At 51.4% G+C, this 24,407-nt stretch overlaps 2 protein-coding genes across 2 annotated transcripts; one reads left to right on the forward strand and one right to left on the reverse strand.

Moving 5' to 3' along the window:
• Nucleotides 1–183: 183 nt before the first annotated feature.
• Nucleotides 184–24,374, forward strand: cyfip1 (cytoplasmic FMR1 interacting protein 1). Its single transcript, XM_067229512.1, has 31 exons — nucleotides 184–360; nucleotides 4,123–4,240; nucleotides 4,461–4,550; nucleotides 5,174–5,251; nucleotides 5,400–5,501; nucleotides 5,702–5,883; nucleotides 6,542–6,638; nucleotides 6,935–7,063; nucleotides 7,211–7,315; nucleotides 7,662–7,753; nucleotides 8,044–8,161; nucleotides 9,236–9,358; nucleotides 11,317–11,442; nucleotides 11,661–11,827; nucleotides 12,903–13,050; nucleotides 14,222–14,375; nucleotides 14,606–14,762; nucleotides 14,878–14,974; nucleotides 15,133–15,209; nucleotides 15,350–15,458; nucleotides 15,595–15,714; nucleotides 15,873–16,072; nucleotides 17,094–17,181; nucleotides 20,811–20,954; nucleotides 21,123–21,213; nucleotides 21,449–21,579; nucleotides 22,370–22,442; nucleotides 22,576–22,670; nucleotides 22,819–23,057; nucleotides 23,264–23,411; nucleotides 23,661–24,374. The coding sequence occupies exons 2-31, from the start codon at nucleotides 4,124–4,126 to the stop codon at nucleotides 23,823–23,825; spliced, it is 3,762 nt and encodes a 1,253-aa protein (XP_067085613.1). The 5' UTR covers nucleotides 184–360; nucleotide 4,123; the 3' UTR covers nucleotides 23,826–24,374.
• On the reverse strand, nucleotides 17,850–19,931 carry LOC136935746 (fibronectin type III domain-containing protein 9). Its single transcript, XM_067229414.1, has 2 exons — nucleotides 19,816–19,931; nucleotides 17,850–18,590 (listed from the first exon to the last, which is right to left on the reverse strand). Exon 2 carries the CDS (start codon nucleotides 18,483–18,485, stop codon nucleotides 17,850–17,852), a length of 636 nt encoding a protein of 211 aa, XP_067085515.1. The 5' UTR covers nucleotides 18,486–18,590; nucleotides 19,816–19,931.
• Nucleotides 24,375–24,407: the final 33 nt, after the last annotated feature.

Here is a 24,407-nt window from a genome sequence, read left to right on the forward strand (position 1 = left end):
AAGTTACTATTTAGTCATACAAGAAAAAGATCGAAATTGTTGTGGTATATTTATATCCTATATGACATGATCCTAACGTCCCTAGTGGATGAAGTGGGCAAGGCAGCTTTGGAGTTTCCTGTTGAGTTTCCCTGATTCAGTGGGACAGGAACAGCCTGCTTCGACTTCCCCGCCTGACCGCCCGTGATAACATCGATTCAGGGAAGATCCTACTGTACGGCAACAAAAAAAAGCCTAGATCGAAGTTTAGTCTCGATTTATCCTTAACCAATACCCGTATAAGGAATTTAGATTCCTACCAATCCTCCAAATGGATTTTTAAAGCGGTGAAGAGTTAAAATCTTTCCAGGATATCTCCGGGTGAGTAGCTAATTTGCTCGCGAAGTTGGCTAGAACTCAGCTGTGCAGGAAAACTTTGTGATGTTTTTGGGGTGTTGTCTTTGCGGCTTCGTTTGCTTTCTTGACAAATGTTGAACTTCTAACGACAGATACACACATTGGACCATATTGGAGCGGCTGGACCATATTCTGTTGAGTTAAAACACAACTTGTTTCACAGTAACTTCTTAGGCAATTTCTCTTAACTCGTAGGCCCGATTGTGTGACTAATCCTACCCATGAAACCTAGCCAGATCTAAGCACTGGGATCACAACCACCAGGCTTTCAAGTCAAGGAATGCGAGAGGAATGCCCTACCTTGACATTAAATAATGCAGCAATCTTGTTTGATGTTTACAAAATCCAAAACATTATACCAAAATCTCGACAGAGCATAGCTGCAGACAGAGTTCATTGTTATTATTTACTTTAGAGTTTAGTGCATGATGAGAAGTATGCGTGTCGAAGCTTTGAAGTTTCGTGGAATTTATTGATTCTCCTTGTTATGGACGGATTACCAACTCGAAGTTGACATAATATGCATCTTTTTAAGTGTGTGTTTGTTTGTCTGCGTCTTCCGTCCTCCCCATGCTAAGCAAGTCACTGTTGGGATTTAGGAGAAGTGAAACCTTGGAGCTTGGGGGGGATGGTGACAGCTGAACTCTGATATCGGTTTTATCCTGGGGGTAGGGTTTGTAGGGCGGCAGCACGTAAACACACACTTTAGCCAGTTTAACGATTTTGGCCTGCAATGACTGCTGCTGTGCAAGCTAGGCATGATTTATTTTTTGTGTAACTTCACACCTAGCATTCTGCTGCACATCTGTGACTGTTGTCAGGGTGACTGAGTTGCACTGTCTGTGCCCAATGGTGAAGTTTCTGTGGCATTCTGCAACGACCTTGTTAAACTGAGTGGGCTACAGTGACAGCTAGTTTACATGAGATGATTAGTCTTTCTCCAAGATAGATAACCTTCAAGGTGAAGTGTTTTTATACATGCCAGCTTTGCAACTCGCTAATTGGGAGTCAGATGTCTGAGCGGTGAGGGAATCGGGCTAGTAATCCGAATCGGGCTAGTAATCCGAAGGTTGCCAGTTCGATTCCCGGTCATGCCAACTGACGTTGTGTCCTTGGGCAAGGCACTTCACCCTACTTGCCTCGGGGGAATGTCCCTGTATTTACTGTAAGTCGCTCTGGATAAGAGCGTCTGCTAAATGACTAAATGTAAATGTAATGTAATTGGACGAAATCTCCACTTGATGCCATAGGCTTGCCAAGCCATCTAGATGCTTGTCCTATGCTGTTGTAAGGTCGACACAGAGCGGACTAAAGACACACTCATGCTTTATCTGATGTCCTTCAGCCAGGAAACAGCATGCTGTCAGTGTTGCATTGCCTGCTTTTACTTCCTATATTGGAGAATAAACATCTATAATTAGGCCTGGTCCTGTGCTGTTTAAGGCTACGTCACTCCAATAGAGAAGTACAGGCCTGTGCTCTCACAGAGAGACTGCAGATTGAAGACCTGTTGTGTCTTTCGAATGTCTAAATGGGACCTAATTCTACTTCAGTGGCCCTTCCGAGAAATAAAGGCTGCAGAGGAAGGATTGCATGAAACTTCCTCCAAAACCTAGAACCTTCTGTCTGACAGTGCTTCACCACGACAGCGGCGCGGTGACCCCTCTTCGCTCCAGCTGTGAAACCAAACGCAAGAGTAGACATGTCACGTTGAGAGACCGAGACGAACCTCCACTCCCCCCCCCCCCCCCCCCCCCATCGATTTTCACGCGGCCTGTCGGCTTCGTTTACGAGGCTTGGTTCCTTGTCTTAGTGCTGTCTACCTATTTGTGGCCGGCGGACATTTTAATCTCCTTATGCTGTAATTGAGGAAACCAGAAGACATGGCTTAGCCTACTGTGTTGAATTAGTAGACTAGTAGTACCGGTATCTACCTGGCCTGTAGGCAGGGCTGTGAGGATATGTACTGTACAGAGTACAAATTGTTACTTAAGTCGTCCTCTTTACAAATGATGTTTTTCCTAAATCACTCAAACTTTGTTGTTGTTGTGTTCCCTCTCTTGAGACACCCAGCCCCCATCTCAAGGAGGAAGTAACACCATGGCTTGAGTCATAGAGCCCTCCATGTCTTCTTTCTGTTTACATATTCAGAGCAAGACCATTTTAAGACCCTCTCATCTTCATCAAAGCGTAGGCCAGGATGATTTAAGGGCATTGTTTTCACTTGGGTATCAGAGAGAGAACACTTACGTAGCTGAACCACACTGAATATCACTTCTATCACTGTTGTTAATTACAAAACTTGAACAGCTGCGGTTTGAAAAGGTAATCTGGCCCTTGTGTTGTTTAGGTGGCTAGAAAAGTACAGTAGTATTATTTTTGTCCACCATACGTCCATCCATTGTCTAGCGCCTGTGAGATGTTATTGTTGCACTTTATTACATTTTAAGCAATTGAGATGTTATTGTTGAACTGTAGTATTCTTTTGGATTCACCGTATCTCATAGTTGAAATGTGGATACTTTGCGATATGTCGAGTAACACTGTTCCACCTCGACTGTGACCACCAAAATACTCTTCTTACTTCTGCGGTCCTCTCTGTTGCTTGGGATACAAGCGTCTGCTACGTGAATAAAATGTAGCTAAATGTCTGGCATGACATGATTGACATGGCCACTCATTGAAGAAGGTTTGTCAGGGGAGTCAGGTGGCTGAGCGGTGAGGGAATCGGGCTAGTAATCCGAAGGTTGCCAGTTCGATTCCCGGTCATGCCAACTGACGTTGTGTCCTTGGGCAAGGCACTTCACCCTACTTGCCTTGGGGGAATGTCCCTGTACTTACTGTAAGTCGCTCTGGATAAGAGCGTCTGCTAAATGACTAAATGTAAATGTCATGCTAGGCCCTCCCATCCTGTCCTGAGGGGAAGACGACCCTCTGCCCCCGTGTGGCAGACTGGCCGACTCAGCTGCCGTCAGCCCTGGTCGTCCTGTGCAGCTGGGTTTGATTGGGTGTTGGCCACGCCCTCTAGGTCACATGACGCAGTCCGGTTTCAGGAATGTGTGTGTCCCCTTATCCACACGGTGTCCAACACGGTCTCCTTCATCTTCCCCTCCACCTCCTCCTCCACCTTTCCCCTTCACCTCCACCTCCTCCTCCCCCACCCCCACCATGTCCTGTTCCCTCGCCGGTCTCCATGACGATGAGTCTGTGTTGACCCCAGGCCATGTGCACCCGCGGCGGTCTTTTGTCCCTGAGGGCGATAACACGACGGCTTGTCAGTTTGAGCTGGTGTGTATTTTGATAGTGGTGTTTGTCTTTTTTGGGGGGGTTTTGTTTTTTTGTTCACTGTCAATGAAACCTCCAATCAGCAGATGGGAGATAAAGAGGCCCTCTGAGCGCCTGGGCTCGCTGTACAACATTTGTAATCAAATGGCAAAGGTTTTAATGACAGCAGCTGAGTGGAAGCTGTATTCGGATATCGCGGTTAAGGCGAGGCTCAGGAAGAGCAAGCTTAAGAGGAAACGGCACACCACAAGATCTGGCCTACGGGCAGGCAATAACACAGCCACAATTCGCCAAATCCTCATTTCTCAGTGTGACTTCCAAACCGTGCAAAGCGACATCCTCATGCACACGTGAGAGAGGCTCGTTTCCAGCGTCAGCTGAAGGGCTGTGGTCCTGTCTCAGAGCCCCAGGTGTTCACGGTGTCCCTGGGTGTCGTTGCAGCATGGCGTCCACAGTGACCCTGGAGGATGCTCTCTCCAACGTGGACCTGCTGGAGGAGCTGCCCCTCCCGGACCAGCAGCCCTGCATCGAGCCCCTGCCTTCCTCACTGGTCTACCAGGTACACACACATCACCTCACGCACTCACACACTCACACGCACTCAGGCACTCACACAATCACACACACATCACACTCACATCACACAGGCACTCACACACTCTCACACACACACACAGGCACTCACACCCTCACACACGCATCACCCTCAGACACTCGCGCACGCCCCTCACGCTCGATGTCGGAAGGACGCCTGTATACCATATCCTCCCTCTCCACAGCCCAACTTCAACACCAACTTCGAGGATCGCAACGCCTTCGTGACGGGCATCGCCCGCTACATCGAGCAAGCCACGGTCCACTCCAGCATGGTATGTCACCACCGCGTCGCCTCCGCCAATCGGCTCGCTCCGTTGGCTTCCTCTCTGGTGTGTTCACAGCTCGTAATGGCTGACCTTGGAAGGCCCGGCTCCGGGACAGGGACAAAGGCCGGTCGGGCCTGTGGGTCCTGGGAGAGCCTTTCCTGGGGTTAAGTGGAACGAGACTTGGCTGTCCCCCTCCGAGCTTGTGGTATTGTCCCTCAGACAGTAACCAGGACCTGGGCCAGGACTGCGTCGCTCGGATTGCTCAGGGACAAAACGGGTGCTTAGAGGCAGGAATACTGTTGCTTTGTGCCCCATTAGGGAAGGATAATTGCTGTTTAAGGCCAGGGCTGAATCAAACAGCACTTTGTATGCAGCCAGGGCTGCCCTACGAGCAGCTCGGCATCATGCTGGGGCTGCCTGGGGCTGTGTGTGTGTGTGTGTGTGTGTCTGTGTCTGTGAAGACCGAGCCTGCTCAAGTGTGCCTAGAATGAATGTGCAGCTTTTTGAGAGAAACAAAGTATGTGTGTATATCAGGGATATGTCTGTGTGTTTGTGAACATCCTCAGCTGCATGTCCCCAAAAGCACTGCACAGCCCAGTTTCTGAGTGTGTGTGTGTGTGTGTGTGTAGAATGAGATGCTGGAGGAGGGCCAGGAGTATGCCGTCATGCTTTACACTTGGAGGAGCTGTTCCCGTGCCATCCCTCAGGTAACACCTGCACACACACACACACACACTCCTCACAGTATGATGCACCGTGTACAGTCCTGTAATGGGATGTGTGCATGCCTTTAGAACCAAGTCCGACTATCCTTTCCTCTCGGTTCTTCTCCCTGTCGGTCTCTGTCTCTCTCAGGTGAAGTGCAACGAGCAGCCCAACAGAGTGGAGATCTATGAGAAGACCGTGGAGGTTCTGGAACCTGAGGTCACCAAGCTCATGAACTTCATGTACTTCCAGGTGAACTCTTCTGGGCCGCTCTGCTCTCCACGTAGCGACGCCAACAGGGTGTCTTTTTTTATTTCCTTAAATCAAACAAATTCTGATTCTGATAACTGTCTCTCTCTATCTCTCGATGACCCTTTACTCTCTGTCTTTCCCCCTCTCTCTTTCTCTCCGCCTCCTCCTCCCCCCCCCCCCCCCCCCCCCCCCCCCCGCAGCGCACAGCCATCGACCGTTTCTGCGGCGAGATGCGTCGCCTGTGCCACGCCGAGCGGCGGAAGGACTTTGTGTCGGAGGCCTACCTGCTGACGCTGGGGAAGTTCATCAACATGTTCGCCGTGCTGGACGAGCTCAAGAACATGAAGTGCAGCGTGAAGAACGACCACTCGGCCTACAAAAGGTTAATCGCAGATCACTGGTTTATATCATTTACATTTATGCATTTAGCATCTGCTAAATGCATAAATGTAAATGTAAATATCAGAAAGTATATGTCTATTTTCACTTATGTTCCGCACTTGGAGTCGCATTCATTGTCTGACTTGTGTCATAGGAAGAAAGTTTGATTTATTGAATGATGGATTAATCACACATGATAACATGTCAACAAACATACACGGAATATCCGTTTGATTAACAAACAGGAACTGTATTATTGGAGTCTGTGGGAGGATGTGCTGCGTATGTCCACTAGATAGCAGTGTATGCTATCCTTCTCTCCTAAAGTGTTGCGAGACTCCCTGCATCTTCAAAATGTATTTATTCAGCTTTCATCCAATGCCACGTACTGGGGGGAGGGGGGGGGGGGTTGAACCTGCAACCTCTTGATCTGCAGTCTAACACTACCACATGAGTTCTACACACATCCTTCTTTATGAATACATCAGCTTCATCAGACTGGTGTTCAGTTCAGACTGAGAGGAGACGCTGGTTAGGGCTGATGGCTGTCTGAAGGCTGACTTCCTACACCCTGCTCTTTCTCCACTTCCCCTATCTTTCTTCAACTTCCTCTGTTTCCCCCCTCTCTCTTCATCTCTCTGTCCCTCCCTTTCCTCCAGAGCCGCCCAGTTCCTCAGGAAGATGTCCGAGCCCTCCTCCATCCAGGAGTCCCAGAACCTCTCCATGTTCCTGGCCAACCACAACAAAATCACCCAGGTGAGACGCCCCCCCTGAACCCCACCCAGACACCCCCCAGACCTCCACACCTGCCAGGCCTCGTCTAACCAGGGAGTCAGGTGGCTGAGCGGTGAGGGAATCGGGCTAGTAATCCGAAGGTTGTCAGTTCGATTCCCGGTCATGCCAACTGACGTTGTGTCCTTGGGCGAGGCACTTCACCCTACTTGCCTCGGGGGAATGTCCCTGTACTTACTGTAAGTCGCTCTGGATAAGAGCGTCTGCTAAATGACTAAATGTAAATGTAACCAACCTCTCTCCCCCCCCCCGTCCCTCAGTCCCTGCAGCAGCAGCTGGAGGTGATTAACGGCTATGATGAGCTCCTGGCGGACATCGTCAACCTGTGTGTGGAGTACTACGAGAACAAGATGTACCTCACTCCTAACGAGAAACACACTCTGCTCAAAGTAAGCGCTCTCTCTTTCTCTGTCTCTCTCTCTATCTCTCTCTCTGTCCCTCTCTCTCTCCGTCTGGAGGGCTCGTATCGATCATTATTGGCCGTATTGACGGTGTCGAGGTGGGGGTTTGAGTGTGGCTGTGGATGTTTTCTCCAGGTTATGGGCTTCGGCTTGTACCTGATAGACGGCAACAACAGCAACATCTACAAACTGGACGCCAAGAAAAGACTCAACCTGACAAAGATTGACAAATTCTTCAAGGTGAGCAGCAAAATACACACGGACTGCGATCTGTGTCGTTCCCGTGGGTATAAGCTTGTTTGGAAAGGTATTTTGTTTGTACTTTATGCTCAAGGTTCCTCTTTTTCTCTCTCCTCTGAGATACAACCTCCGACTTTTAATTTAGTTCCACAGTGGCCAAGGCCAATTTTTGTTGGTCTACTGACCTGAAACTATTCCTGTCATTCTAACCATCTCTCACCTGGCCTCCCAACCTCTCAATGCTTCTGCCTTTAGAAGGTCCTTTGTTGTTTTACCCCAGGGCTGTATAATGACAGATTATTCCATTTAATGACATCACTGCCTTCCATTTCATTGCTGTCCACAGCAACTCCAGGTCGTGCCTCTGTTCGGGGACATGCAGATTGAGCTGTCCAGGTACATCAAAACAAGTGCCCACTTTGAAGAGAACAAGTCCAGGTGAGTCTCTATGTGGGTTGCATTTATGACACTTCTCGAATGACTCTGGGATCTGAGCACAGAAGTTGGGTTTTCTTGTGGGATTGTCTGTGAGCTGCTGCTGTTTTTGTTCCTTTGTATATAGTTGTTATTTTATTTTTATAGAACGCCTGTCCCCATTGTCTGTTTTTTTTTTCACACACCCTGAATTCCCCCCCCCCCCTCCTTCAATCTCACACTCTCTCTCTTTCTCTCCTCCACCCCCTCCTACATTCTCACCCCCTTTCTCCCTGCCCCCCCCCATCTCCCAGGTGGTCCTGCACCTCCACAGGCAGCAGCCCCCAGTACAACATCTGTGAGCAGATGATCCAGATCCGGGAGGACCACATGCGCTTCATCTCTGAGCTGGCTCGCTACAGCAACAGTGAGGTCAGTCTGGGAGAACCCGTCCCTACACACAGCACTCCCCCCCGTCCTCCCCCCGTCCTCCCCCCTCCCCAGGGCCCTGTCCTCCCCTCTCACCCCCCCCCCATCTCTTCTCCCCCCCCTTCCCCTCCTCCTGTCCCCCCCCCATCCTCTCCTTCTATCCCCCCACCCTCATCCAACTCCCACTCCCCCCCCCCCCCTCCTCCGTGCCTCCCCCTGTGCTGCACTCACAGGAAGCCTCCGTAGGAAGTCCCCATTGATTATCGCGGGTGTTAAACTGGATTTCCAAATAGTGTGAGATGCACTCCAGGTGACAGGAAGTGTCTCTGTCGTACAAGGACAAGGACACTTGTTCGGTCCCCCACTCAGACTCACTTATTAAAACCGAGGTGTAGCCTTCTACCTGGGTAGGATCGCGTCGTGCCCGTCTCCCCTGGAAGGGCTCGCTCCGGGCCATGCTCTCATCTCCGGCGCACACAGAGGGATACCTTAATCAGCATCTCGCAAGCCGGGCTCGTCGCTGGGGGTTCTCAAGGGTCCAAATATCCAATGTGATTAATATGGAAATGAGGTGCGTCGGCTTTGATGAGATTGACTCGGAGGCAGAGCTTTTCATAATGCCGCTCTCTTGTCTGAGAGTAGACGGGTCGCCAAAGTAAAATGTCGATAGGTTTTGATTTCATGCTCTGGAGTTTCTGTATTTTGTGTGTGTGTGTGTTTTTTTAACCTTTAGAAACAGGCCCTTTATCATGTTGTAGTCTTGCAGTATGTGCGTGTCCTGGCTGGTGATTGCTAAACTGTCAGGCAGAGTAAATTGGAGGGTTCTACTGGCGGAATATTCTGTTCTGTCTGACAAAGAACAAAGTCTGATAGACAATTCCGACTCTAACAGTGTCTGTCTCTGTCTCTCCCTACCCCTTTGTGTGTGTCCTATTTCTCTCTCTCTCTTTCTCTCTCCCCCTCCCACCCTCCTCCTACCATCCTTCCCTCCCTCCTCCTCTTTATCCCTCCCCCTTCTCCTCCTCCTCCCCCTTGCCCTCCTCCTCCTTGCCCTCCCTCCCTCCCCCGTCTGTGTAGGTGGTGACCGGGTCAGGGCGCCAGGAGTCCCAGAAGACAGACTCAGAGTACAGGAAGCTGTTTGACCTGGCTCTGCAGGGCGTGCAGCTGCTGTCTCAGTGGAGCGCACACGTGATGGAAGTGGTGAGGGACCCTCAGATACCTGATCCTGTCCCCAATCCTACCCCTGATACCCCCTGATCCTGTCCCCAATCCTACCCCTGATACCCCCTGATCCTGTCCCCAATCCTACCCCTGATACCCCCTGATCCTGTCCCCAATCCTACCCCTGATACCCCCTGATCCTGTCCCCAATCCTACCCCTGATACCCCCTGATACTGTCCCCAATCCTACCCCTGATACCCCCTGATCCTGTCCCCAATCCTACCCCTGATACCCCCTGATACTGTCCCCAATCCTACCCCTGATACCCCCTGATACTGTCCCCAATCCTACCCCTGATACCCCCTGATACTGTCCCCAATCCTACCCCTGATACCCCCTGATCCTGTCCCCAATACTACCCCTGATACCCCCTGATACTGTCCCCAATACTACCCCTGATACCCCCTGATACTGTCCCCAATCCTACCCCTGATACCCCCTGATACTGTCCCCAATCCTACCTCTGATACCCCCTGATACTGTCCCCAATCCTACCCCTGATACCCCCTGATCCTGTCCCCAATCCTACCCCTGATACCCCCTGATCCTGTCCCCAATCCTACCCCTGATACCCCCTGATCCTGTCCCCAATCCTACCCCTGATACCACCCCCCCCCCCGTACCAGCCCCCCCATGCTACCCTCTAAACCTTCCCTCACATACTGTCCCCTGATTTTACCACCACCCCCTGATCCCCCGCCACCACCAAAACCACCCCCGGAAAGCCAAGGTTCATTGAAAGATGGTGTGTGTGTTTGATTGCCTCAAGTACTTTGGTATTTCATCATCCGTGGTGGCTGCCAGTCAGTTTAGCCTTGAAGTTGAGCTGCTCAGTGAAGCAGGGTTTTAATATGCCAAAACCTCAACAGATAAAAGCATCTGTCTCCAATCATTGTGTCTTATTAGTTGGCATTTTAATCAACACTGTGAAATGTTTCAGTACAACAACATAATCGATTGGGCTGCAAAATTATAAAATAACAAATGAGCTTGGCATTCAAGGGCTCATCTCTTCAAAGGTATTAGATAATTGTATACTTAATTGTTCGTGTCCTGCACGACATTCATAAAAAGGGAGAGAAAGCTCTTCTGAAAAGAGCTTTCACGGTTTCCAAGGAGACAAACATTGCTGCAGGCTGCCCTGTTGAATCTCTAGTAGATGCTTGTTTTCTCAAGAAGGAGCAGCTAGCATACAGGGTGACATTTTTCATACAGCTGAAATACCATTTAAATACAGGTTACATACATGCAGATGACATACAGGTGACATACAGCTGACATACAGCTGACATACCAGTTACATACAGTACCAGTCAAAAGTTTGGACACATGCAGGTGACATACAGCTGACATACAAGTTAAATACAGGTTACATACATGCAGGTGACATACATTTAACATTTAACATTTAACATTTAGTCATTTAGCAGACGCTCTTATCCAGAGCGACTTACAGTAAGTACAGGGACATTCCCCCGAGGCAAGTAGGGTGAAGTGCCTTGCCCAAGGACACAACGTCAGTTGGCATGACCGGGAATCGAACTGGCAACCTTCGGATTACTAGCCTGATTCCCTCACCGCTCAGCCACCTGACATACAGCTGACATACAAGTTAAATACAGGTTACATACATGCAGGTGACATACAGCTGACATACAAGTTAAATACAGGTTACATACATGCAGGTGACATACAGCTGACATACAAGTTAAATACAGGTTACATACATGCAGGTGACATACAGCTGACATACCAGTTAAATACAGGTTACATACATGCAGGTGACATACATATGACATACAGCTGACATACCAGTTAAATACAGGTTACATACATGCAGGTGACATACAGATGACATACAGCTGACATACCGATGACATACAGGCGACACACAGCCTCTCTCTAACATTGCGTTCCCACCAACCCTGTGTTCCAGTACTCCTGGAAGCTGGTGCACCCCACTGACAAGTACTCCAACAAGGACTGTCCGGACAACGCCGAGGAGTACGAGCGAGCCACCAGATACAACTACACCAGCGAGGAGAAGTTCGCCCTGGTGGAGGTCAGCGCGCTCTCTTCTCACCCCGGGCCTGTGGGCTTCCCCATGGTCGCCGTGGATACAAGCATGTTGATGGCTTGACGGATATCTGCCTGATGGACTGACTGACTGAGTGGTTGGCTGACTGTCTGACGGACAAGCTGACTGGCTGGCTGACTGATTAACTGGCTGGCTGACTTGTTTGTGGTTTGAGTGCCAGACTGACTCTGTGTCCCTGGCAGGTGATGGCCATGATTAAGGGTCTGCAGGTGCTGATGGGCCGCATGGAGAGCGTGTTCAACCACGCCATCCGCCACACCATCTACTCAGCCCTGCAGGACTTCGCCCAGCTCACGCTGAGAGACCCCCTGCGCCAGGCCATCAAGAAGAAGAAGAATGTCATTCAGAGGTACGGAGCACCACGCAGGACAAACAGAACCGCAGATATCACCAGGCTTCATTCTGGAACTCTCCGTATGGGGGGGGGTTGAGTCCAGTGGTGTTTTACGGGTGCAGGGCAGCTGTTGCTGTGTGGAATCACGGCTACAGTTCTTAGCGAGTCTGGAGTCGAGGAATCTGGCTTCAGTCTCTGTGTTCTCCTTGAAGTAGACAACCCTTTTTCAGTTATTTAAAGGATGTCGGAAAGTAAGCCCCAGACATGAAGTGAAGCAGTTGGAGGCCGGGTGGGGAGTGGGTGGGGGGGGTGGGGGTGGGTTGGGGGTGGTAAGCAGCCTTCCTGTGGACCTTCTGGAATGTTCTGAGAGCAGAACTTGGTCTAAGTTGTGCGGGTGCCTATCACCCTGCCAAGCCTTTTGTTGCATAATTGATAATACCCTGCTGGGAAGTCTGGCAGCCCGAGCTACCTCCTGCCTGTCATGCTTAGCTCTGCTTCTCTGGCTTGCTCAGTGTTGTTACAAGCCCCTAATGAATTCCATCTGTGCTTTTAAAAAAAGAGCCGTTGATTGCCCGTTGATAATTCCGGTCTGGACTCGTTTTGAGCAGAAAATGGGATAGCGGCCAAAATAATCTCTGTTTTTCACCCCTGAATCTCAGATGCTCTCCGCATCCCTCTCGCACGTCACTCTCCTATCTCTCTCTCTCTCTCCTACTTCTATCTCGCCTAGCTCTGTTCCCTGTCTCTCTCTCCTATCTCTCTCTCCTCGTTTTACATTTACATTTAGTCCTTTAGCAGACACTCTTATCCAGAGCGACTTACAGTGAGTCCAGGGACATTCCCCCCGAAGCAAGTAGGGTGAAGTGCCTTGCCCAAGGACACAACGTCATTTTGCACGGCGGGGAATCGAACCGGCAACCTTCTGATTACTAGCCCGATTCCCTAACCGCTCAGCCACATGACTCCCTTTTTTGAACGTATCAGTCCCTCTCATGGCAACCTGAGTAAACGGCACCGGGTGTGTCGAGGCGTGGGTGGTGGGTACGGAGCCGTGCGGGGGGATAATGACCACATGTCGTTCTGTCCGCAGCGTCCTCCAGGCCATCAGGAAGACCATCTGTGACTGGGAGGCGGGCCGCGAGCCCCACAACGACCCAGCGCTCCGCGGGGAGAAGGACCCCAAGGGGGGCTTCGACATCAAGGTCCCCCGCCGCGCGGTGGGCCCGTCCAGCACACAGGTGCCACAGCGTCCCCCGTCCACACACACACACACACACACACACAGACTATACACAATACCCAGCATAATCCCCTCCTCCCCCTCCCTCAGGGGGGAAGAATGAGAGGTTTAAACCTTATTTCCCACAGCGCCTCATCACATCTCAGTCAGTAACCTTCACCGCCCGGCTCTCGTCGTGTTTGTCTGTGATTACCTCAGAACCGTGGAGGTCGCACTTGGGCGTATAATGGGCGTATAATCCGGTATACCCCTGAACACATAATCCCCTTTAACACAGAATTTCGGATTTCCTACATCATCCAGTTGTGTGCGTGTACGGGGGGAGGGGCTGTGGTGTCATTAGACCTGTGGTGTCCTGTGCTTAACCCAGGGGGGGTTGAAAGCCAATCCCTGACTCAGTGCAAAGCTCTGTTCAGCTCCCCCCCTCGCCTCTACAGCCCCATCATCCTGCGGTGGTTACCACGGCGCCCTGTCCTCCCTCTCTCCCTCTCTCTCTCTCTAGCTCTCTCTCTCCATCCTCCCACACATCCCTCATCAGAGCAAACAGAACATTGCCAGCGGTTACCCTCCAGGGCCCAGTGATGTTGACATGCTTCTCTTTGATCGCGCTGGCCTCCCTGCTTCGTTCTGATAGTCAGACTGCTCTAGGATTCCACAGAAGGGGCCCCCGACTTAGACAGTCCTCTCTGACAGCGGGACTGAATGGAGATGCCTTCTTACTATTTCCCCCAGTGTCTCCAGGAAGATTGTGCACGGTGTCAAATAGGTGTGCCTCAGGCTGATGCAGGGAGAGGGAGAGGGGGGAGGAGAGGGAGAGATGGAGGAGGGAGGGGGAGGAGGGGAGGGGAGGGGAGGGAGGAAGATTCAGAAAGACAGAAAGCAGACAGACAGAGATGGAGGAAATGAGGGAGAGAGGAAAATTCAATGAAAAAGAGAGGGAGAGGGAGAGGGAGAGAGAGAGAGATGGGGGGCTGAAGTGCTCTCTGGCTGTGAGGCTGCTCGTTACTGTCTGTGGAAAAGGATGAGTCGTGTTTTACCGCTGCTATTGTCCCGTGGATCATTCTCCTTTTTTCTTCTTCTTTTCTCTCCTCTCTTTCCCTCTCCTCTCCCTGCTTTCTCTCCCCTCCCCTCTCCTCCCCCCCCCCCCCCCCCCCCCCCCCCCCCCACAGCTGTACATGGTCAGGACCATGCTGGAGTCCCTCATCGCAGACAAGAGCGGCTCCAAGAAGACCCTGCGCAGTGGTCTGGAGGGTCCCACCATCCTGGACATCGAGAAGTTCCACCGGGAGTCCTTCTTCTACACCCACCTGCTCAACTTCAGCGGTAAGCCGCCCCCCCCGGAGCCCCTCCTGTCCACCGAGGCCCCCCCGGCCGCCTGATCGCACGGCCACCGCCGACCGAGGGAGGTCACGCAACGGCAATAATAACAACGATGTATTTCGTTGAGTAGATTTAGCGGAGGATTGAAGGGGATTTGAACCCACTGACCTCTCGATCCGCAGTCAAACGCTCCAGCCTCTGACCTCCCCCCCCCCCCCCCCCACCCTCTCCAGAGACCCTGCAGCAGTGCTGTGACCTGTCCCAGCTGTGGTTCAGGGAGTTCTTCCTGGAGCTCACCATGGGCCGCAGAATCCAGTTCCCCATCGAGATGTCCATGCCCTGGATCCTCACCGACCACATCCTGGAGACCAAGGAGGCCTCCATGATGGAGTGAGGACCGCGCACACTCGCCCACTCCCTCAGTCACTCACATACTCACTCCCTCAATCTCCACCAGTCGTGACTAGTAACTGAATGTTGTCTGGTCCGTGTGTGTGTGTCCCAGGTATGTGCTGTATCCTCTGGACCTGTACAACGACAGCGCCCACTACGCCCTGACCAAGTTCAAGAAACAGTTCCTCTACGACGAGATCGAAGCCGAGGTAAATCCCAGGAAGTGACAATCAGAGAGAGAGAGAGCGATAGAGAGAGAGCGATAGAGAGAGAGCAATAGAGAGAAAGAGATAGAGAGAGAGGGGGGACGACGACACATGAAGCACATGACCACAGCAGCAAAACATTCCGCTCTTCACTCTTCCAGGTCAACCTGTGCTTCGATCAGTTTGTCTACAAGCTGGCTGATCAGATATTTGCCTACTACAAGATCCTAGCTGGAAGGTGCGTAAGGTCCTTATGTGTTGGTGAAAAAGACGAGGTGACTTGGTTGGAGAGGAGGGATGAGGAATGAATAACAATGATGTATAAACTGGTTTTGTGCTCTGCCCCCCCCCCCCCCCCCCCCCCCCCCCCCCCCCCAGCTTGCTGCTGGACAAGCGTCTGAGGGCTGACTGTAAGAACCAGGGAGCTAACATCCCCTGGCCCCCCTCCAACCGCTACGAGACCCTGCTGAAGCAACGCCACGTCCAGGTAGCTGCCCCTGGTTCTGGTCGCACACATACACACACACATCTAAATAGACACATTTCTCAATTTAAGTCCTCCAATTCTTCATTCAGTGCGTGTGTATGTGTGTTCTTGGCTGTGTGTGTGTCGTCATCCGCAGCTCCTGGGGCGCTCCATCGACCTGAACAGGCTGATCACCCAGAGGGTGTCTGCTGCCCTCTACAAGTCCCTGGAGCTGGCCATCAACCGCTTCGAGAGCGAGGACCTCACCTCCATCATGGTGGGAACCCCCCCCTCCCTGTCAGCTAGCCTGTGTTCCCGTGGGGGCAAAGTGTGGATGTAACGCGCCTGCGAGCGGAGAGCAGCTGAACCCCCGTCGCGTGCCGTGTGTTTTCCCCTGAACCTTTTCTCCTCCTTCTCCTCCGCCGGTCCCCCCAGGAACTGGAGGGTCTGCTGGACATCAACCGCATGACCCACAAGCTCCTCAGCCGCTTCCTCACCCTGGACAGCATGGACGCCATGTTCCGCGAGGCCAACCACAACGTGTCGGCCCCGTACGGCCGCATCACGCTGCACGTCTTCTGGGAGCTCAACTACGACTTCCTGCCCAACTACTGCTACAACGGCTCCACCAACCGGTAGGTCGGCCTGCCCAGGGGGTGGGGGGGGGGGGTCTGTGCTTAGCGGTTAGAGCATTTTACTGCAGAGCCAGAGAGGACGCGGGTTTGGTAGCCCCCCCCCCCCCCCCCCGCATTCTGTTAACGTGATTTGGATCAAAGCAGGTGCTGAATGAGTGCGTTATATAATGTAGGTTATCTGGTGACGTTTGTGTTTATGTAAGGTATTCATATCGCTGGGGTTTCATCTAAAGGCTCGTTCAGGGGGGGGGGGGGGGGGGGCTTCTTTACATGCGGTCGAATGCTCTGCCTCTGAGCTATACACATCCCGACATTCATCTACCTCCAACGGGATCATTCACCACTGCCCTGTATGAATAATTCAGGAATGAAAAGCAGAAGTGAAAACGAATGTAACCTTTTGTGTGTCTGGCTGAGACGTCAGAGCTCCCCAGAGAGAGAGAGAGAGAGAGAGAATGACAGAGAAAGACAGAGAGAGAGAGAGAGAGAATGACAGAGAAAGACAGAGAGAGGGGGGAGATGGGGAGGGAGGGAGGGAGGCTCGGCTTGAAATACACCTTAAGTGCCATCCCTCCTTTAGCTCTGAGAGCTTTTTGAACAGAAGGTTCGACATGACCACCTTCTCAAAAGACAGCTCTCTGAGAGACTGTTTTTGTGGTTTTGTGTTTCCGCTGATGAGCTGTTGAAGCTGTCTTGCTGCAGTGATTACTCATGTTTTCAAGAGGAGTTCATTAATACGACCCAAGGTACCTGAAGATCAATGGCAATGATCCCCCTGTATTGCTCGCTCTCTCTCTCTCTCTCTCTCTCTCTCTCTCTCTCTCTCTCTCTCTGTCTCGCTTTCTCTCTCGCACTCTCTCGATTTGTCACAATCTTGCTCTCTCTTTTTCTCTCTTGCTCTCCCTCTGTCTCTCCTTCTCTCCTTCTGTTATACTCTCTTGCTCTCCCTCTGTCTCTCCTTCTGTTATACTATCTTGCTCTCTCTCCCTCTCTCTCTACACACCTCCCTCCCTCCCTCCAGGTTTGTCCGCACTGTGCTTCCCTTCTCCCAGGAGTTCCAGAGGGACAAGCCGCCCAACGCCCAGCCCCAGTACCTGTACGGCTCCAAGGTCAGTCTGAGTCGCTGGTGCCACTGGAGCGCCTCCTTGCATCCACCATGGGTGGTGGTGGGGGTAGAGTTGGTGTTGGGGGGGGGGGGGTTGGGGTAGAGGGTTGGAGGGATAGGGGGGCATTCACTATGGGCACAGACAATCCCAGACAAAAAAAAATCAACAAAAAAAAGTGTGATATTTTTTTGTATCTTTTATACACAAATTACTGTACGAGGAAAGAACAGTTGCATCACAGAAAACATTCAAATCGAAATACTTCGGTTGGTACATTACAAGGACGCCGGCTGACGACGATGTAGCACACAGGGGTACATGTCGTACCACCAAGCCATTGAAAACGACAATTGGATAAATGCAGATGGATGTAGGTGTTCTAGCAGAGAGGAGAAAATGTGTAAACCCGGCAATTTAAAAGCAAGTTTCACAGATGAAATGAGAGTACAGGTTTAGCAATAAAACTCTGCAGTCCCTCGCAGAGACAGCACAACACCACAACCATTAAAACCGATTTGTGACAGATTCTTCCTTAATGGTTTCAAATGGATTTGTGACAGATTCTTAACAGTCGGCTGGGAGTTTTCGAAAAAACACTTTCACCGCTTCCAATTCTGCACATCGCACACATTCTCGAAACCGGGTACGGCGCCAGCAGGGAGGGGCCGGCGTCAGACGGGCTGTCCCTCGGTTCGCGGGGTCAGCGTCCTCAGCTCGTGACCCCGGGCGTGTCGGTGTCCGGGCGTCAGGGCCGAGTGGAGGGGGTTCTCCAAGACGGTGACCTGCTTGGAGTTCTCCTCGCTGCTGCTGGGGGTGTACAGGCACCCTGGGCTGCCCTGGGTCCCCTGGGGCAGGGCGCTGGAGCAGGGATAGTCCTCGCCGGACGCCTGGGCAAAGGGGCATATGGAGTGGAGACACCCCCAGAGGAGGACCCCGGCGATGACCAGGAGAAGGATACTGCTGGCCATCCACACCCCCATTGCCATCTCCCACCCGGAGCCGTCCTGCCTCTCCCCCCACTCCCCCGGGGTGCTGAACACCTGGCACTGGTCCCGGACCGGGTTGGCGGCCTGGCAGGTCACGCACAGGATGTAGGTGGTCTGCGGGGCCAGGTTGAGCAGGCTGGCGCTGGTCTGGGTCACGGGGATGCGCTCCTCCCTCAGGAAGCTCTTGCGGGTGTAGCCCATGAGCAGGCTGTTCCAGTTGGGGTGGTACATGACGCTGTAGAAGGTGTCCAGGCAGCTGGGCGCGGCTGGCCAGCTCACCCTGGCCGAGGTGGACGAGATGTTGTGTACGGAGATCGTCATGGCCGTCACCCCTGTCGGTTCCGTTTTCCGGCTTCTGAAGCGCCTCTTTGTTCTTGTCTTGTCTGTTTGTTTGTTTGTTTTCTTCTGCAGCTGCTGAAATACGCTCTGAAATGAAAGGGGATAGGGATAGAGAGGTCAGAGTGATATTCTCATCATAATGTTGTTTCTGCTCTCTTGTCTTATGAACATGGTCTCCAGCTTCTCTTCTAAACAGCTTGAGATCTTGAACCTGCGTCAAGCATCTTGCTTTATGATTGCACCACTTGTCATAAACACAACGCCTATCGGAGCCCTTAAGGCTATCTACCAAACGATTCCATGCAACTGCAATCAGCTTCTAGTGCTGGAGCAATCTCTCGAGCAATCTGAAGCAGGTTGTTTTTAGTTACCAATCGTATAGCCTTATTTTCTTTTAGTCTCTAAAAGAACATTTTCTTTCGTTTATTTGGGCTCCGAGCGGATGGCTTCCATCTACAGACAGCCTTGGAAGCTCCAGTGTGGGGTTGCCCAGGGTTGGTGAAAGGGTGTGATATCAGGTGGTTGCCAGGTTGGTGAAAGGGTGTGATATCAGGTGGTTGCCAGGTTGGTGAAAAGGTTTGAAGTCAGGTAGCAGCAGACTCTAGAGGTGACCCTGTACTTCAAACACCTCAGTGGAGTTTGGGCTGTCAGAATCACGGCGCTTTAAAAGCAATGCGAGGCCTCTCACTTCAAACCAACTCTTCCTGCTGGAAGATTCTGCAGGCTTGACTTGCATGTCACACCGTCAGGGATATATTATGTTTTAAGGTGTACTGATAGTCTACACACTTGTGTGGAAACTTGCCAACTTCTACTAATCATTTATCAAATAATTAGCCTATGAGGTGCCATGATTTAATATTAAAATGTGATGAGTTTAGTACTAAGACATCATAGCTGTGAACTGATACAGCAGGGAGGTAGGTGATAGTTGCTTGCGACTGAGAATCTCAACTGACCAGTAGGAATTAACGGATCGCATACAGCGATGTAACATTTCACAGGTTGACCTTGACCGTTATTTTATTTTTTCCTTTCTCAATGTCCAGTGTCTGGCTAAAAACCTTATATCAAAATACTAATGATTTTTTAGCTATTCAACCATTTCACCATTGCAGTTAAAATGTAAAAAGCATTTTTTTAAATCCAAAAATAGAACTTTCCATTCATGGTCCCATTAAATAAATTAGTTTGACACAGAAAAATAACGATATGGTAAAAACTACCTCAGAACATTCGATCGTGCCTGCATCGCTGGTAACCCGTAGCAACATGCCCAGAGGTTTCAGCAGTGTGGCTTTCAGAGACGTACCCTTGCGGTGTGTGCTGGATGGCTGATCACAGCTGCAGCTGCAGTGGAAGCTGGGTACCTCGGGGTCCGACTGGCCGACGACTGCCTGTCTGGACGCGCTCCTGGGTCATGATCTCTGTCCTGGCTGCTCCGTCCTGCCCCCTGTGGCCCCCTGCTCTGGTCTGTCTGCCGCGCGGACACCACAGCACGGATGAGTCTGGGCTTCCTGCGCTGCCAGCTCTGCCCGCTTCTTAGCACCGGCTGACTGTTGGAGGGAGAGAGGGCTTGTGTGTGTGTGTGTGTGTGTGTGAGATGGAGAGAGATGGGAAGGGAGGGGAATAGATCAAGAAAAGGGGAGGGAGAGAGGCGGGAGGGAGAGAGGCGGGAGGGAGAGAGGCGGGAGGGAGAGAGACGAGAGAGAGAGAGAGAGGATCCAGAAGGGAAGAAAGGAGAGGGAGACAAACGAGCAGGTGCGGTTTGTGCCACAAGTGAATTCTGATCATTACGGTCTTTTGTGCACAGATTCAGTTCGGCTGGAAAAACAGGTTTTTACTAAATAACGCCATAATGGTGCCATTCAATGGCCAGTCCTCGTCTCCCTGTGCCATCTATTGTTCTACTGCCCTGTGCGTCGTCGACAGACGGGGGTTCAAGTTGCGGTACACTCAGACATCGGCCTGTGGCTGCTCTACTCCAGCTCTCCTTGGAGCCAGAGGGATGAGTCAGCCCGGCTAACGCCAGCTCCAATCCCACCGGAGCGGATCAGAGCCCGTGAATTAATTACCCACTCTCGAAAACATCTGCTGGCATCACGACGCTGAGCCAAGGGTGTACCTGCCTACCTCGAATAATCAGTCTTATCTTTCTTTCTCTGCCAGATGCCTCATCTCGTCGCTAATGCGAACGCCCTGGCGTTAATCACCGCTGGCTCTGTTAACACAGAGTGAGAGGAGGGGATGTTGAGAGAGCGGGTTGTGATCAGGCCTGTCGTGTGTGTGTGTGTGTGTGTCCCGCAGGCCCTGAACCTGGCCTACAGCAGCGTGTTCGGCTACTACAGGAACTTCGTGGGCCCCCCTCACATCAAGGCCATGTGCCGGCTGCTCGGTTACCAGGGCATCGCCGTGGTGATGGAGGAGCTGCTGAAGGTCGTCAAGAGCCTGGTGAGGCGGGGCTGTGGAGATGGGGAGTGGGGGGTGGTGTTGGGACTCAGGACATTTTGGGGGTGGTTGGGGTGAGGGAGGGAGTGGGATAGGACCCAATCCTCTTAGGGATTCTGCATGTTCTGGGGTTGTGGAGCCCGGCCTCACTAACGCTGCTCTCCCTCTCAGCTCCAAGGCACCATCATGCAGTATGTGAAGACCCTGATGGAGGTCATGCCCAAGATCTGCCGCCTGCCTCGCCATGAGTATGGCTCCCCAGGTGAGAGAGGAGTGTGTGTGTGTGTGAGAGAGAGAGAGAGATAGAGAGAGAGATTAAAGTGAGCCCACTGCGAGGTGTGTGTGTGTCACTTGTGTCTTGTGTAAGAGAGAAATGACAAATTAACAGCTGGTACAAATGAGTCACGGATAATCAATAGTCAACCATTAATGAGGAAGTGGGGAAAAATCCCCCCCCCCCCCACCAAAAATAAAAACCCTTCTCCTTTCCCCTCCAGGGATCCTGGAGTTCTTCCACCACCAGCTGAAGGACATAGTGGAGTACGCAGAGCTCAAGACCGTGTGCTTCCAGAACCTGAGGGAGGTCGGCAACGCCCTCCTCTTCTGCCTCCTGAGCGAGCAGAGCCTGGTATGGACAAACCCAGCTTTTCCATGTCACGGACGGCCTTCGCGTACACGCCAAATAGTTTCGCGTTTTCGAGCGACGCCTCCGTCTTACAGTGTTGTCTTTCCCAATCCGCCCCTGGAAGTTTAAAGGAGCTTCGTAAAACCAGCTTCTTTATGAGCGGCGTGCGAGTCCGGTCTCCAGCTCATCAGCGCCATCTTCTGCTGGCTGTTGGTAGGACGTTCGTGTCAGGAGAGGTGCGTCGCTAGACCGCCCCGCTAGCTCGCGCGTACCGTATGGGTTGAGTCCCTGGCTCTCAGTGCACTGGGTACGAATACGGCCCGGAGGCCATTTCTGCTTGTCTTCTCTGCGCTGTGTCTTGTCGAGTAAAGCCAAGGAAAAGGCTCCCAAAAATATATCTTATAAAAAAACAAGCACGCATCTTATTATGCCTACACACACAGGAAACCGCCTGAGACTAGTTAGCTCTCCCAGACAGGATGCTCTCATTTGTATATCTGAGGGGGTCAGATGGCTGAGCGGTTAGGGAGTCGGGCTATTAATCAGAAGGTTGTTGGTTCGATTCCCGGCTGTGCAAAAAGACGTTGTGTCCTTGGGCAAGGCACTTCACCCTACTTGCCTCGGGGGGAATGTCCCTGTACTTACTGTAAGTCGCTCTGGATAAGAGCGTCTGCTAAATGACTAAATGTAAATGTAATGTAAATGTATTCCGGTCACGAATCATGAAGGCCTCAAACAGGGTCTTGTGTCCGTGTTGTGAACTCTCCTGCTCTGTGTCCTGTGTGTCTCCCAGTCGCAGGAGGAGGTGTGTGATCTTCTGCATGCTGCACCCTTCCAGAACATTCTCCCCAGAGTCCATGTCAAAGGTACCCGTTCCTTATCAAGCGTGTGGGAGTGTGTAAGTGTGTGCGCGACCGAGGGACAGTGTGTGAGCCAGCATCAAAATCTCTTCAGTTGTCAGCCTTGAAAGAAAGTAATAATGGGGACCGCGCTTTTCAGAGGGCGAGCGCCTCGACGCCAAGATGAAGCGCTTGGAGGCCAAGTACACAGCTCTGCACCTGGTGCCCCTGATCGAGCGTCTGGGGACCCCTCAGGTGAGTCCTCATCACCCCCTCCAGCTCATCTCTCCAGGACCGGGATCTCCAGCACCTTTCTTCACTCACACCCCAACCTGTACCCCTGCTTCCCTCCCTCCCTTCTCCCTCCCCCTCCCTCTCTTCCCTTTCCTCTCTCCTTACACAGCAAATCGCCATCGCCCGCGAGGGAGACCTGCTGACCAAAGAGAGGCTGTGCTGCGGCCTGTCCATGTTCGAGGTCATCCTCACGCGGGTCCGCGGGTTCCTGGACGACCCCATCTGGCGAGGCCCGTTGCCCAGCAACGGCGTGATGCACGTGGACGAGTGCGTGGAGTTCCACCGCCTGTGGAGCGCCATGCAGTTCGTCTACTGCATCCCTGTCGGAGCCCACGAGTTCACCGTGGAGTGAGTGCCCAGAAACGGATGCCTGCTTTTGTTTTGACCCTTTTTGAGTCGACATTCTAAAGCTTTATCATGCTGGTGTATCATTTTTTTTTGGTATTTCTTCTGTGTCGAAGTGATGGTTTAATCAGCCACTCTCAAGGCAATGGTGAAACAACACAGAACCTTTTTGAGCGTAGCGTCCCTTTAAAGGCTCTGTTGTGTCTCAGGCAGTGCTTCGGGGACGGGCTGCACTGGGCCGGCTGCATGATCATCGCTCTCCTGGGGCAGCAGAGGCGCTTTGACATCCTGGACTTCAGCTACCACCTCCTGAAGGTCCAGAAGCACGACGGCAAGGATGAGATCATTAAGAGCGTGGTGAGGCTCTTTTTTTTTTTTTTATGTTTTTTTCACCCTTTTAGGAACCAGAATCTTGCTAGTTTTTATTGTTACGCTCTTAAAATCCTTGGGTTTTATGTTTTATCTTGTAGTCCTTTTCCCCCTTTCCCCTCAAGCAACATTGTTGTTTCAAAATTAAAATAATACTAGAAATGTGAAATCCAAGTAATCAAGTAGGTGCTACAAAGCTCTAGTTGGAACCTCACCTCTCTCCTGTCTCATCTTCAGCCTCTTAAGAAGATGGTGGACCGAATTCGCAAGTTTCAAATACTCAATGACGAGATCTTCGCCATTCTGAACAAGTACCTGAAGTCAGGGGATGGTGAGAACATGCCAGTGGAGCATGTGCGATGCTTCCAGCCGCCCATCCACCAATCACTGGCCAGCAACTGAGGCTACAACCGACCGTCACCCGTCCGCCATCTTGGACCAGCAATGTTTTCAATAGTTCGGCTTGACCAGACAGAAATATTCCTCTCATCTGCATTGTCTCAAGCAGCTGTGGACCATTATGTCTAAGTAGCCCATAATACTAAGTGGCCCAACCTTTCTTTATATTGTCTGTCATGATTTTTGTACTCACTTGTGCCTTATCAAAATGAAAAGCTATTTTCATTGTTTTGTTTTTTTGTGAAACTCTACATTCTGTTTTATACTTATGGAAAGCTACAGATCAGGGAGAGGGATAAGACTTTTATCAACTGATTATTTAAAGATTTGCAGTGGTGAACAATATAGTATCAATGGGGAATATTAGCCAACAGGTGGGGATTAAAGAAGTTTATATTTTCTATATTATGTTTAACATTTGCATGCTATAACCTATAATCTTAAAAGGACATTTTGGAAGGTAACCAAGTTCTTACAATCATTTATTCACCGTGCCTTTTTGTGTTGGAATTGTTTTAATCATTTTAACTCAATAAATATGTAACAAATGTCTTTGTTCTTCTTAAGAGGGCTTTGCTTTGTAAA

The sequence above is a fragment of the Osmerus mordax genome, chromosome 26, assembly GCF_038355195.1.
Source record: "Osmerus mordax isolate fOsmMor3 chromosome 26, fOsmMor3.pri, whole genome shotgun sequence".
NCBI lineage: Eukaryota > Metazoa > Chordata > Actinopteri > Osmeriformes > Osmeridae > Osmerus > Osmerus mordax.

Coding starts and splice junctions, on each gene's coding strand:
- LOC136935746 (XM_067229414.1), bottom strand. CDS start 18,485: ATGACGATCTCCGTACACAACATCTCGTCCACCTCGGCCAGGGTGAGC.
- cyfip1 (XM_067229512.1), top strand. CDS start 4,124: ATGGCGTCCACAGTGACCCTGGAGGATGCTCTCTCCAACGTGGACCTG. Junction 20,955..21,122: donor TGAAGGTCGTCAAGAGCCTG/GTGAGGCGGGGC, acceptor TCTCCCTCTCAG/CTCCAAGGCACCATCATGCA. Junction 21,580..22,369: donor TCCTGAGCGAGCAGAGCCTG/GTATGGACAAAC, acceptor TGTGTCTCCCAG/TCGCAGGAGGAGGTGTGTGA.